Source organism: Perissodus microlepis, chromosome 16, assembly GCF_051167445.1.
Source record: "Perissodus microlepis isolate ML-2025 ecotype Zambia chromosome 16, ASM5116744v1, whole genome shotgun sequence".
Lineage (NCBI taxonomy): Eukaryota > Metazoa > Chordata > Actinopteri > Cichliformes > Cichlidae > Perissodus > Perissodus microlepis.
This window is the reverse complement of record NC_140476.1, coordinates 26,369,311-26,384,402: the sequence shown is the minus strand read 5'-3', so window position 1 is coordinate 26,384,402 and position 15,092 is coordinate 26,369,311. Positions and strand designations below refer to the sequence as shown.

Genomic DNA, 15,092 nt, shown 5'->3' with positions numbered 1-15,092 from the left:
GCTCAATGTGTCACCTCTCTGGTTTTGTATTTGCTGGGATTCCAGCTTATTCTCAGTCTAATCACAGGTGCGTGTCTACAGCTGATCCATTAACGGGGCAAGCGGGATGCCATTGTTTACTGTTGCAGTTCCCTTCCCTTGTACTTGAGTACATTTTTAATGGTCTTAAGTATTTCTTGAGCTGCTTTCTATTACAACTTAACTACTAAGCATTTCTAGTCAAATATTCAGGTTTCTGGCTGCTTGCACACATTTAAGAGGACTGAACGGTGCTCCCACTCATGAAGCTGTCTCTCAGTTGCAGACTGACAGTGGATATGCCTTCCTCCTTGAAAGCTTCTTGTCTCTGACAGGTTTAATTGGAGTTCCAGTGACCAAATACAAATAACATTTCAACTCCTGATCTTTTATCGATTTGATTTGTTAATGCCGTAATGAGGGAACAGGCCTCATGTGGTCATGAAACTGCTTGTCCATCAATTTTCCAATTAATTTCAAGCCTTTGACAAACGGTAACTATGCGTAAAAATGTCTAATTGTTAAACAGGTTATGTAATTCTTTGTAAAATCCCTTCAGTTAAGTCTGCACTTGATTTAATATCCAGTGTAGTGGTATACAGGAGCAAATTCACATGGTGTGAATGCAGTACATCTTAGAAAGTTTGAATACCTCACTCACAGCTACAAAGACGAAGTCAGGTTGTTGATTATGTTTTCATGCCAGTGCACAGCAATGAGGTCGCTGAATTCAGTCATCGAGACACGTGACCTAAATCTCAGGCATGACCTAGATTTAGAGGGCTGCCCTTCCCTGTATGCTAATATTCTCTCCACCTACTGTGGAGAACCACATGTTCAAGGAGCATGGGAAGCTTGTGTGTAGAACCTTCTTCTAGTGAAACCCATTCTAATAAAATAAAGAAAAAAAACTGACCTGTGTTTTAGTCCTCTACAGATGGTCTCTACTTTGGCCATCTGTGGCAGCTTTTTAGGCAGTCAGGACACACAACGAATATATATCTTTCATCCTACATGAAAAGCATGTTCAGTCCAATTTTCAGGGGTTTTCATGTTACTCTTAAAAGGTCACATGGTCTCTAATGTGCTGAGTAGGTTTCATAACCACTAAGTCAGTGACACCCATTGAAAGCCTGTTGTATAATTTCTGTGTCATGTTGTGAGAATGAGGTTTTAGGGTCATTTAAGGGCCTCAGATATGGGGAAGGATGCTGATCCATGAAGCTTGTATGGCACAGGCAGCCTTATTTAACTAAGTGCTCTCAATCGCTTCTCTCCGACCCAGCAGTGACGACTCGATAAATGTCTGTTCCATTTCAGCATCTGCATTATTTTCATAAGTTTGACATCCAACATTCACTGCTCTGTCTCTGCAGTTTGATATGACAGAGGTTCACTTTACTTCTGTAATCCTGCCATCCGCTCTCCATCACTCCACTCTACCCAGGGGATTTGACTGCCATTAAGAGATGGCTTTTTGATGTGTGTTTTCCATCATAAACGCAGACAGGCACACGCACGCGCATTTGGTGAAGTGGGGTGGATGAAGGGTAAAAAAATGCAGCATTTTTTGTTGGGGAACCGTGGCAGGCAGAAGCTTCTGCTCAGCTCGCTCAGTGATGCTGTTGAAGGTGCCCTTTGTGGACTGACATGGGATGGACACATGCATGATTATTTGGGCAGTGACGTTTGGTACACATGGATGCAACTTTGTGGAAAGAGCTACAGGTATGTTGCTTTGAATTTCTTGGATTTCCTCTGTGATTTGCTGTAAATTTAGCATTGCTGTAAAGACCGACTGTCTGTGGTTTCCTGTCGTTAACAGATAAAACTATCCAACCACACTAGATCATCTAAAGACCTCCAGCAGCATTTGTATAACTCATAATTGTTCATCATTAAGATCTCTCTTTGTGCCATTTCAGACCTCCGTTAATCCTGGCATGTCCCAGATGAGCGGCTACAGTAATGACTGTCATTATTTTCACTGGTCAGTCTCAATCTCTTCTCTCTTCCACTGTTTCTGGGCTCATTTGGCTTAGTTTCTTCTCCTGCTTTCAGAATTGCTGTGGCTCCATCAAAGACTGACCGATCAAACTGCAAGGCAGGGCTGAATTCGAGCTAATGTGAACCAGATCAAGAGTGAAAGCACAGGCGCAGACAATACTTATTGTTGTGGAGCTAATCTCTGATATAAGCTCTTCTTTGTTAATCACATCATCGTTTCAAACAGCCAGTTTAGCCTTCGGGCCACACATCGACGTGACTCAAACATCTAGTCTTTAGTTAAGCAGCAGTGTCCTGCTGTGGATGCAAAATCTTTTTAATATCAAAGATGTATTTATTTATTTTTAATTCATTATATCTTTTTATTTACTGGTGATAGTAGACTTTGAAGGATTTGATGAATCAAAGACATCAAAAACTTGTGAAAAGTTTGAGTCGAACAATATTGTTTTCATGTACAGTAATATGTAGAAATAACAAATAAAGGGACTCTGAATAGGAAATATTATGAAACACATGTCATGAAATGTGCTTGTAGTGGGGTACACATATACAGAATTTCCCAGATTGGATAAATAGTATTTTATATTGTATTACTGTTATTGTTCAACAATGATAATTAAAATTTATGTTCAAGGTTAGTCGTTTTGCCTCTTATAATATTTTTAATGATTATGTTGTATCTTAGTCAAGCAGTTTTTTAAAAATCCTGTCTGTTGTTTGAATCTGTCACAGTATTTCTGACCAATTTTTGGATGTATAAAAATAATTTCTGTAATTAATAAACGATCAAAAAAAATTAAATTAATTGTCAACAAACAACAACAGCAACAAAAGGAAAACCTGTAAAGTTTTTTGGGGTTTTTTGTTGATTCCACCTTGGTGGCCTTGGTGGCCTCAGGATCTCGTCTCTACTTTTTGTGGATGACGTGGTTCTGTTGTCCTCAGCAGATTTTGTTCTCTAGCTTGCACTTGAGTGGTTCACAGCTTTGTATAAAACTGCAGGAATGAGAATTAGCAGCTCCATGTCCAAGGCCATGGTTCTCAGTAGAAAAAGGTGAGGTGGCCATTCCAGGTGGCTGACCCAACGTGGTGGAGTTCAAGTATCTTGTGTCTTGTTCACAAGTGCCAGGACTTGACGGACAGATTGGATCACTGCAGACAGTGCCCTGATCTGTTGTGGTGAAAAAAGTTCAGATCATGAATACAAGTGTTGGAAATGAACTTTCTCTGAATGGTGGTTGAATGGGCTCACAAAAAGGATGAGGTACAGCCATCTGGAAGGGCCAGTTCAGGTGATTTGCACATCTAATTAGGATGCCTCCTGGCTGCCTCCTGGACGAGGCGCTCTGGGCATGTCCTACTGGGTTAGGACACACCTAAAACCTGCAGGACACTGGCCCTCGAGGCCTGGAGTTGGACACCCTTGGTTTAGGCTGTTGCCCCCGAGAAAGGGAAAGTAGAAGAGAATGGATGGATGGTTTGTGGCTGAGCAGTATGACAAGTCAGATAAAGCAGCATACATTTATTTTATACTAGAAATAGCTATCATATTCATGTACCATTCATGGTGTTTACAAATTCCAATTTCCAAATGTACTTAGAATACATGATCAAGAAACGCATGACTCAATGAATGAACAGTGAAGTGCATGTAAGGTCAGTCATTCCACTGGCCTCCAAGCAATATCAGATTATCTGCCTTTGAAATGCCTCTAATAGCTCATCCAATTTTGTTTCTTTCATCCAAGAAACACAGCAAAAATCAAACTTCTGTGAAAACTTAGTACACAGTTATTCAGATTGTTGTTTAGACTTTTTGCCTGCACTTCTGCATGTAAAGTAGTTCTTAAATAGTCCAAAACACAGCAGCTAGGCTGACAATCACACATTAAAGCAAAGTCTAATCTGAGTGAGTGGAACCGGTGGTTTTACCTTTCATGAAAGTGCCTCTTAATTGTAAACTTTGACAGTGGACTCCTGTCTCTTCGAGAATGTTTTTCAGTTAGTTAGAAGTTGTTTTTCTTAATCATGAAAATAATTCTGTCATCACGCCCTTTGGTTGTCTTCCGTAATGTTTCAGGCCTTTTGGTGCTGCTGAGCTGGTCAGTTTATTCTTTTTTTTTTTTTAACAATGTGTCAGATCATTGATTTGGCCACTTCTAAAGTTTTCACAGTCTCTCTGAAAGGTTTGTTTTGGTTTTTAATCTAATGTCAAGTCAAGTCAAGTGGCTTTTATTGTCATTTCAACCATGTACAGTGGTACAGTACAGAGTACTACTACATATGACATATAACAGGCAACACAGGACTACGTAAAGCGCAATTTGCGAAAAAATTGCAAAAATAAACAAGATAAGACAGTGCAACACTAGACAGAACAGGACGATACAGACACAAGACAGTGCAGTGGAAATGTGCAAAATGCTGAGTATTGTGCAAAAGTAACTTGGTGTCTGTAGGTGTGTGTGTGTATGAGTGTGAGATACTGCAGATAAGTGCTTGGTAGTGACATGTATGAAGGTGTGCGTGTGTGTCAGTCCAGTCACTGAGTGTTCAGGAGTCTGACAGCTTGGGGGAAGAAACTGTTCTGTAGTCTGGTAGTGAGGGCCCGGATGCTCCGGTACCTCTTTCCAGAAGGCAGCACGGTGAAGAGTGTGTGTGAGCGGTGTGTGGGGTCCTCCACAATGCTGGTGGCTTTGCGGATGGAGCGGGTGCTATAAGTGTCCGTGATGGAGGGAAGAGGGGAGAAAGAAAGAGGGAAAGAAAAACAGCGGAGAAGAGGGACGGGGATAATGGCCAAAAAACAAAAACCAACAAAATAAGCAGACATAAAATACATATATCAATCACCTGGATCACCTGTTGAGAAAGAAAAAAGAGAAAACAAGCAGAAGAAAAAAAAAGAGCAACATAATAAACAACATCACGATGATCTATGGGAATAAAACAGTAAATACTAAATATTAAACATTATTGTGCAGCACGTAAGATCGACAGCGCACAGTGTGCTTTGAGGTAGGAGCCAAAAAGGGTGTAGTTTGTGTGTGTGAGCACCCGTGTGTACACCTGTGAGCATGAGCGCGCTTGTATTTAAAAGGTTCCTTCATGTAATGATCTGTTAGAGGGTGTGGGGAGCCACAGCCCCGTCCTCCAGGGCATGAAGCAGGTATGGAGGAGATCAAAACTCCAGACATCCAGAGGCCCTCAGAACACAAGAGACCAAGGAAGACCAACAGAGGGGCGACCGCGCCACTATCCCGGAAAGAGCTGAGGAGAGTCCCAGATGAGGGGTCACTCAGCAGCCGCAGAGCAGAAGCCAGGGGGGGGTTGCAGTGACGTGCCCGTGAGCTCCGCCGGCAGCCAGCTGTGCCAGAGTGACCGAGCCCCAGGCTGAGAGGCCAAGGGCACCCCACCTCCGAAGTGGCCCGAGCGAGCCCCAGGCTCCAGGCCCCGACAAGCAGCCACCAAGGAGTGAGCCAGTGTGTACCTGGGCGGCCATCCCCGGACACAAAGAACCACCAACGCACTGGCAGGGGAAGTGGTGGGGGGAGATAGGCCTCCATACCTTGGAGGGCCTGAGATGTCCCCAGAGAGGTGGCGTCTGATACCCGACCTGACATATAGACACAGACATACAGGCACACACAGATACAAACATCCATTCCCACCCTCATGCTCTCATATGCAATTACTCAACACTCACCCAATGTGGAGACAGACATAAAGAGACACTGTACACACAATCACACTCCCCAAGCGTACTCTAAGCCCCGGGTCTAGGTACCCTTGCCCCTGGAGGGGGAAACTGCACCCAGACCCAGGTAGTGTTACCCTTTTCCCTGGGGTGGAGAGAAGCAGACTGCCCCGACTCGGCAGCAGCAGGGAGGCCCCACATTCCAGACCCCAGTCGGACGGCCAACTTCTCCTCCCAGCCCCCCCGCTCCAACAGGCTGCAGAGAACGGGGGTGTGTGAGGACTCCAAACCTCCCTCCGCTCACTCATATGTAGTGTTGATGCATGTGTGTTCTAAGGTGCATTTAAAACCCAGGAGGACATGGAGCTACCTGCCAGAGAGCAGCAGGTAAGCGCATAGCCCCTCCTGATAGCCCTCAGTGTCTACGTGTATTTAAAATTGAGAGGTGGGCAACGACGCCAGGGGTGAGGTTGTACACCCTGATGGTCTTTTGGATTCCGTGTAGTGTGCCCACCCCCAAGATCCTATATGTATGTGTTATGAGAGTGTCAGTAATGGGAATGTCTAAGTTGTGGGATAAAATTGAGGCACAGGCAGCAAGAAGGGGACAGAGTGGGGGGGATGCCTCCCCTGCACCCTGGTGACACACCTTTACCCCAAGGCCCTGCATGTGTGGGTGATTGTGGTGGAGCGGGAAGAGGGAGGCAGCTGGAGATGGGGAGGGAAGGAAGGGAGGGGCAAGTGACCCCTCCCTGGGGCCAGCTCCCCCGCTGACCCCAGTAGGCACCCCCATACTCGCCATACCCGCCAGGGAAAGGGGGGCCCAGGCTCATCCGGACCGGGGCCCAGTTCAGCAGCGCCGCCTGGCCCCACAGAGCCCGGGACAGCACACCCGACCCCACCACAGAGAAAACTGCACCCACCCCATCATCCACTCATCTTCCAGACTACACAAGACAATAGACGCCCAGGCTGAGATCTTCCTCCACCTCTTCTATATCTCCCCCTCCTGCAGAGTGAGTTCCTGTGATACAGTGCAGTTACCATACCAGACAGTGATGCAGCTGCTTAGGACACTCTCGATAGTCCCCCTGTAAAAGGTGGTAAGAATGGATGGTGCGAGATGGGCTTTCCTCAGTTTCCGCAAGAAGTAGAGACGCTGCTGGGCCTTCTTGGTTACGGAGCTGGTGTTGAGGGACCAGAAGAGTTTCTCCAAACTAAGGAATTTGGTGCTCTTGATGACCTCCAAACAGGATCCATTGATGTTAAGTGGGCAGTGATCTCTCTGTGCTCTTCTGAAGTCAACAATCATCTCTTTTGTTTTGTCCACGTTCAGAGACAGGTTGTTGACTCTACACCAGTCAGTAATGATGGCCTCCCTAACTTTTATCAACATCTCTTTTGGCCTGATATTTAAAATTACAACGAAAAGCTATAAAATAAAGATTAAACACTTTGAACTTCAGATATTATGTCTGCTTCATTTGTCATGATACAGTTTCATGGCCTCACCTGACCACGAAACTGCTTGTTAGGCAATTTTCCAGTTAATTTTTGACTGGAAATAGGGGATGCAATTCCAAAACAATTCATGGAAAAGTTTTGTAAAACCCTTTCAGTTAAAGTTGAAGGTTTGCAACCATTCGTGTGTTGATTGTGATGGTGTATAATGACAAAACTACAAAAAGTTGCTCCAACAAGTTATGAGCCCAACTCCTTTTGTTACATTGTGCAACTGATGATTTTTTTAAAATGGGCAGGAGTGTGAAAGGTTTTCTGTCTTGATATAGAGAAACTGAAGCATTATATAATAATAATTATAATAGGGCTTGATATAAGGGGATGTGGTAAAGCCCTGTAGTTTGAAAAGGGTCATACTACAGAAAGGTGCGGCGTCAGGGTGATGAAAATCTGCTGCTAAAACTTCTTTCACAACTCTAAACTAGATTATATTGCAACAAGTAGAGCTTATTGTCCTTTATTTTTTTTTTAATTTGTTTCATTATATTTTTTAATGTGATTTTTTTTTAATTCATTGACTACATTTAAAAAAACAGTTATGAAAAACACTGCAGCCTAAATATTTAGTTAAAGACAGAGTAGACAAATGAAATAAAGAAACAACATGGTATAAATTTATACAATGTATATATTTGTGTCACTTTTAATTTCAAATCATCCGATGACCTGATTAATAAAAAAAAAGAAAATATTGTTAATAGTACATAAGATGACATCATAGACAACAATATTAACACCAGTTGACTTTTTGGTGGCTCATTTAGTATGCATTAGCTCACATTTCTTACTTAGTGCACTTGTTTAGTTAGAATTAGGCCTCCAAAAGTCAACACTCTTTCACCATATGTGTAGAACAAGCTTTTCAATTCCTGTAAAAATACTGAAAGTACCACCACACTCTGAAATAACACCCATCCTGTCCTCCTTTCAGTCTCTGTGCTTTGCCTGCTGCCTCAGGCGGTGCTGGCACGGTGGGCTTGTGTTCGCGCCTGCCCACCATCCTGCACCTGCACGCAGGAGAAGAGCTGCAGCGTGCTCTGCGACCGCTCCGGCCTGGCTGAGCTGCCCAAAGAGTTTCCATGTGAGGCCTCCGCCATCAACCTGGACAAAAACAGGCTCAAGTTCTTGTCAGAAAGGGCCTTTGGTACCCTGCCCTCCCTCAAGTCTCTCTCTCTGGACCACAACAACATCTCCTTCATTACCCCAGGAGCCTTTAAGGTTTGCTGAATGTTCTGCTGAAGGATTTTGTAACCAAAAATACAAACACGTAACAAACAGGTTTCTATCCAGAGGTCAGTTTGTCTCCTGCTATGGAAATGCTGAAAATTTCTTTCCTTCTAGCATTACTTTGTTGACCTGGGGAGTTTAACAGACCAGAGATTAAACAAAAACTACCAGAAATCAAAGAGAAAATACAAGCGAATAAGGAAGCATCCTCACCAGTTTCATAACATGTAGAGAATTTATATAAGATCCTGTGTAAATCATCCCCACAAAATATATATATATATAGATATATACATATATTTATAAACTGCCTGAATGATCATGTGAGGAAACCCATCAACATGCAGAAATACAAAAAAAAAATCTACACTTTCAAGCACTACTGTATCTTTACTAGATTTGTTAAAATTCATTTTTATATTTTTAGAGTTTTCAGACTTGACTAACAGCTTCTGTCACGCAGGGCCTCTCGAACTTGGTGGAGCTGAAAATGGCGCACAACGAGTACATCAGCTACCTTCACACACGAACTTTCACAGGGCTGAAGAAGCTGGTGCACCTCGACTTGTCCGACTGTAACCTGTTCAGCATCCCTGATCGTATCTTTATAGAGCAAACGGCACTGAAGGAGCTGCTCTGCTTCCAAAACAACTTCAGGAGGATCCCGGGGGCCATCAGAGGCATGGAAAATCTGACTCACATCTATCTGGAGAGAAACAAGATAGAGGCAGTGGCCTACAACTCCCTGCTGGGCCTGGGTAGCCTCAAGTAAGCCACAGGCTCCAAGCTCATGCATGAAGTCACATAGCTACAACCAGGCATTCATTTATTGACTGAGGTTTTGCATAAACTCTTAAAGCAGACCTGCTATGCTTATTTCCAGCTACAGATTTTTATTCCACAGTCACAGTTCAAAATACTGCTTATTTATCTCATGCAGGGTCTCATTGCACGCTCAGTTCATCTTCTGTTTGAACTAAGCATTCAGCAGTTAAAAGTTTGTGTATTCATCCTTAGTTCATGCACTACTTCCATCCTGTTTTCAGAGATTTTACAGATGACATGGAAGAAAATTATTTTGTGCAGGTGTGGTTCCTGGTGTGAGTCTGCAGTGCCTAAGGTAGCATGTGCGATTTTCTGTGCTGAAGCAAAAGCATGACAAACTGAATATTGGTAGCAAAGAAAGGCTGTCTAAATCTAACACAGCCACTGATCTTCTCTTATTGTGTAAACCAGTTCATTCTTTCAAACATCTTAATCTCTCTCAGGTACCTGAACCTCCAGGAGAACCGCATCAACGTGATCCATGAGCAGGCCTTCCAGGACCTTACACGGCTGGAGAACCTTTACCTCAATGACAACTTGCTGTCTGATTTGCCCAAGCTCGCCTTCAAAGGCCTCAGCCGGCTCAAGATGCTCAACCTCGGGGGTAACCAGTTGACCAACCTGTCCAAGACCTGGTTCAGTGACCTGGTGGAGCTGGAGGTCCTGTACCTAGACAGGAACCAGCTGCTATACATCGAGGAGGGCACTTTTGAGAACCTGACCAGCCTAATCACACTCCACCTGAACAGCAACAATCTTACCACCCTTCCCTTCCCTGTTTTCCAGCCCATCTACTTCCTGGGCCGGCTTTACCTCTTCAGAAACCCCTGGGAGTGCGACTGCTCCCTTGAGTGGCTGAAGGAGTGGATGGAAAACTACAAGCTGGTGCGGGACATCCCCTGCGCTTCACCTTCCTCTGTGGCCGGACTGGATCTCGGTGAGGTGGTCTTCGCCGAGGTGAACGGCACATGTGTGGACCCCGCCGATCTCAACCTAACTACGGCCTCCTCGGAGATCGCCTCCACCACAGAGAACCGCTTCAAAAGCCTCATTTTCACACTGATCCACCCGGAGTTCGGGGATCCGATGGGGAACGGCACAGAGAGCCTCCGCAATGGGACCCTGATTGAGAGCGAGGATGGGCAGCTCTCTGCAGGGGTCACAGGTCAACGGGCCTGGCCAAGCGAGTCTCTTTTTTGCTTCATTGTGATGTGGCTCAGCTTGGGTTTGATTGGCCAGTCAGATCTTTTTTTCTCTCTGTACTGCACGTGAGAACAGTGGAGATGAGATCTACTTCATGATCCACATGAGGAACATGGGAAGATTTTTAAAAAAAAATGCTCCCGAGCTAAAAGATGGTTTTATTTATTCATGCGAATATAAAAGGGTTGCTATTCATGTTTGCGTGTGTTAATGCTCTGATGTAGGATTTTGGGATTGTTTTCCTGGTAAAATACAAACAGGGGGAACTGAATATTTTCAGGTAAGAAGGACTGGATGTGGTTTACCATACTGGTTATAGATTAAAGATTTATATATACTACTTCATATGTGATCATGCTCCTCCTCGTTCATATACAAATCTGTACAGCGGCAGGATTCATCTGTGCAATTGCAGTGGCAATGAAACTCAAACTGTGTAAGCTAACATCTAGTTTTTTTGTTGCATAAGTCGTCATTTTAATTATGATGTAATATTCATAGCGTTACATAGTCCGACTATTTTGTTTTTGTATTTTCGTTCACAATGTTAAAGGAGATGAGAGCTCCTGTAGTTATCTCCTAAACACACGTCCGCTCTTTTTTGTGTGTAGGCTCTGCAGCTTTTCCACAAATGCATTAATCTTCTTACCGCACGCGGGTCGGTGTCGTCGCTGCTTGTGTGTGCTATAAAGTAACACAGACGGACTTTATCTTTGCCTCTAGTGCATGGGTATAATCTCTCTCTATACAGGGACTGTGGTGAGTCATTGCCATATATTGTGGATGGAGGGGGGGCAGTGTCAAAGCATGTTTAATGCATATGTACACACTTACACTGTTGTGCTTTGTGTGGCTGACATACCATAACACAGGCGACTGCTTTCTTTCTACCCCGGTGAGTGTGAGTAGTTTGGTCAGACAGCCTGTGGTGCAGTTCAGTTTTGTTATTAGACACAATGCTTTGTCAAAATCTATTTTTCTAAATAAAATAAATAATTAAGCTTTCAATGTGCTGGCTCAGTGACTCCTTTCAGCATCAGTCGAGGGGTTGACCCGTTTCACTTAATCCGCCCAGTGGCCTCTTTGGCTCGTTAATGTGGGATTATGCTGGGACTAAGACAAGCGAGGAGGCTGATGTCGCACCTCGTTCCTCTCGCTCTCAACATTTTCTTTTGCTCGTCGAATTCCAGGTCACAGGGGAGCAGGAGGAGTCTGTCCCAGCTGTCATGGGAACGGGAGGAGAGGCACACCCTGGACAGATCGCCAGTCTGTCGCAGGGCTGCAAAGGTTCATATCTGAACAAATTTCTAATGTGATAACAGCTATGACAGACTTGCATTAATTAATATAACATCATCTGTAGTCAGTGGAATTTCCAGGCACCTTTCCAAGAATTTATGATTACATGTTAAACCTTTCTAGGAAATGAACTGGAAACAACAGAAACTGTGATCAAGGGGAAAATCCTTCTGCTTTGAAGATTAGAAACATTATTTCATATCTCATGGACATATCATGTAACATATGTGATGTAGTAACAGGATTGTTCAGTACAGCACACATAAGAATCATAGCAAATAGAATAGTACATTTAGAGATTAAATTTACTTCTCAACAGATAACATGTTGGAATTATCTTAACAACTTTTACTGCACCATAATGCACTGAGTGTTGTTACTTACTGGTGCTTTGAATATTTTACTACCTGTGGTCATATTTGTGCATGGTGGCAGGGCTATGCTTGTTTAGCTCTCTGAGGTCTAAGTCATCATAGGTGCCAACGTTCTCCTAACCCTGTATTTTGGAGAAGGGCACATGTTTGCCAATTAGAATGATTAATTTGCTCATTTTCCGATCGCCAAGATTTAGAAAACAGTTTAATACAAACAAAAGTGACATAGGGTTGTAGATGTCACTGATGATGTCTCAGACCACAGGATTAAGTAAATCTTCTAGTTCAACTGTATTATTATTCAAAATCAACAAAGCAGCCCAGGTCTCGAGGATAAACAGCAGTCATCTGGGAATTATGCACTCAGACTGTCATGTCTAAAGTTTTAACCCTCTGTTGCCATACAGCATTCAGCTTTAATCTAATCCTAAGGAAACAGAATATATATATATTTTCTTTTTATTAAAATATTCTCCAAAGTCATGGCAATCACAAACTAACTGACACAAAAAAGACAGTTTTGGCCTTCTTTAAAGTACAGTTTGTCACCCATGATGACTCAGACCTCAGCGAGTTAAAGGGAAGCCTGGTGGAGCTGCAGCCTATCAATCAAAATGCTCTATTAAGATATAATAACTGGGATTGTCAATGAAAAGTCAGGACTCTTGCAATCACATAATGACTATATACTCTGTTATTGCATTACCAACAGTCTGATAGATAGTGTTAGAGACTAGCTTACCAACGAAATGAGCATTTAGCAGCTAAAGCAGCAGCTAGTTCCCTCAGGAGTTGGTGGAGCCCCAAAACACACTGACTTTGTAAAGGTGGCAATGATACACAACAAATGGAGATCTCATTTCTAATTCACCACTACAGTGTCCTGACTTGAAATCTCAGTTGTAGCACTTTCTTTTGTTTTTCTTTTAATTTCAGCTATAGCCAGTTAGCTTTGTTGTATTTTGTTTTTCATAGACACAGATAGTTGCTAATCAGTGCAACTCATCAAAACTGAAAGCCAAACTTACAGGTCTGTTAGTAACCACATAACCATATAACTACATTAAAATAATCCCTCATGGTACATACGGGTATAAGATCAAGTTCAGTGACTCCAGTTAGAAAATGTGAAGCCCAATGAATAGCTATTGTTTACACTTGCACATGTGTGTCAGCTGGTAATTTAAATATGAAGGTCTATGGAGATGTCTGTGATGGCTCACTCTTAAAGTTGGCCTGAAGTGGTGAACAAAGTTTGCCATCTCTCACTCAGAGAACCAAGGTTATAAAGCATCTGTAAATGCTGAATATATAAGCAACAATTTGCCACAAAGTTGTATCACCTTAAATGGGAAACTTTTCCCCTGGCAATACATCCATCTAAAATATTTTCATGTGAGTTTTCTTGCATTTAATAAAATCAGATGACACTTGCCCTGCGGTGATTAAAGTGCCAAAAAAGCTACATCAAAACTTCTGCATGAAGTGAATGTTAATATTTTATTTCTCTGTGTCAGACTCAACAAACCTTCACGTTCTTCACTGTTGATCCAAGCTGGATCTCTGCCTCCACCTCAGTGATAAAAGTGTGTGAGAGGAGCGTGGTCATTGTACATTTTCCCCCACTCCCAGGGCTGTTCACTTTAAATCAGTGTGGGGCTTTCAGAGAAGGTGAAGAAGCCAGATTTAAAAAATCAATTCTTTTTCTTCTTCTTGCTTAGGTAACACATCAACTGTGAGATATTTAACATCCATACCTGATAAAAAATGAATTTAAAAAAAGAAAACGAACCACAGCTGTCCTGTCAACTGCTCCTTGTTTTTCTTTCCCCTGACGTTAATGCTATGGGATTATTCAACAGCAAACCACAGGTTTCAGCTCTGGAGGACTCTAATCGCTCACTTGCATTGATTGAAATCACCAAATGCAGTGTTTCAACAGAGAGGTCAGCTTAATGCACATTCACCTGAGGTATATAAGCCTCAGGAATGTATGACATGCTGGACTCCATTTATTATGCGTGACTTTAACTAAAAGTCAGGCTTTTCTTTCTGGTGGAACGATGCATGCACATACACACATAAATACATGATTAACTTCATCTTCATATGTGCCACAAGGTGAAGAGTAACAAGGTCATTTGCATCTGAAACATTTAAATTAGCCAGTTGTTTGATATGAAAAATATATTGGGAAATGCAATAGATAACACGTTTTTCTCTCTGCAGTGCAGCGTGAATGCATGCTGTGTGAAACAACACAGCTTCCTGTTGCTGTTTCCTCCTCCATTCCCTACTTATGCTGCTGAATGAAGGCCAGAAGTGTGTTTTGCAGAACATTACAATGATGTGTAACCTTTTCACACTGGCCTTAACCACCAAAATCTAATGAGTTAAGAAGAGGATTTTGGGGCCATATCCATCAAGGTATTCCTGAGTTTGCCAGTATGAAACTTGGATAGATGGACGTGATCCTTCAGGCTGTGGCTTCTCCTTTTGGGGAGATTTTGTGTAATGACCCTATCTGGCCTCAATAATCCATGCCCGTTATATTTTTTTTTATCCACTGTGGTCTGCCTCATCTGCCCTTGCTGCTGGTACCGCCTCTCTGCTTTATGTGTACACGTTTTCCCGGTCTGACCTCACCATAACCAGGCTGATCCAACGAATGCACACCTCTCAGCCTGCAGGAACTAAAGGATCTCCTGCCAATGTTCTGAGGCGCACGTTGAGACTCTGATGGAAGAGAACGGCTCTGGCAGAACAAGGTGATCTCTATAATTAGGCAGATGATTTGAGCAAGATTTGAGCATTTTTAGTTCAAATGTAGTTGTGAAATCAGGATTAGACAAAAGTCTTAAAACTAAAAGCAGATTTGTCCATAGAGCTTTAGATACTCAGTGTTTGGGATGGGAACCACT

At 43.0% G+C, this 15,092-nt stretch overlaps 1 protein-coding gene across 1 annotated transcript; it reads left to right on the top strand.

Annotated features, from left to right (window-relative positions):
* Window positions 1-67: 67 nt before the first annotated feature.
* On the top strand, window positions 68-12,639 carry nyx (nyctalopin). Its single transcript, XM_084908999.1, has 5 exons — window positions 68-1,746; window positions 1,944-2,008; window positions 8,175-8,461; window positions 8,934-9,238; window positions 9,739-12,639. Exons 2-5 carry the CDS (start codon window positions 1,987-1,989, stop codon window positions 10,565-10,567), a joined length of 1,443 nt encoding a protein of 480 aa, XP_084765125.1. The 5' UTR covers window positions 68-1,746; window positions 1,944-1,986; the 3' UTR covers window positions 10,568-12,639.
* Window positions 12,640-15,092: the final 2,453 nt, after the last annotated feature.

Coding starts and splice junctions, on each gene's coding strand:
- nyx (XM_084908999.1), top strand. CDS start 1,987: ATGACTGTCATTATTTTCACTG. Junction 8,462..8,933: donor TTACCCCAGGAGCCTTTAAG/GTTTGCTGAATG, acceptor TCTGTCACGCAG/GGCCTCTCGAACTTGGTGGA. Junction 9,239..9,738: donor CTGGGCCTGGGTAGCCTCAA/GTAAGCCACAGG, acceptor AATCTCTCTCAG/GTACCTGAACCTCCAGGAGA.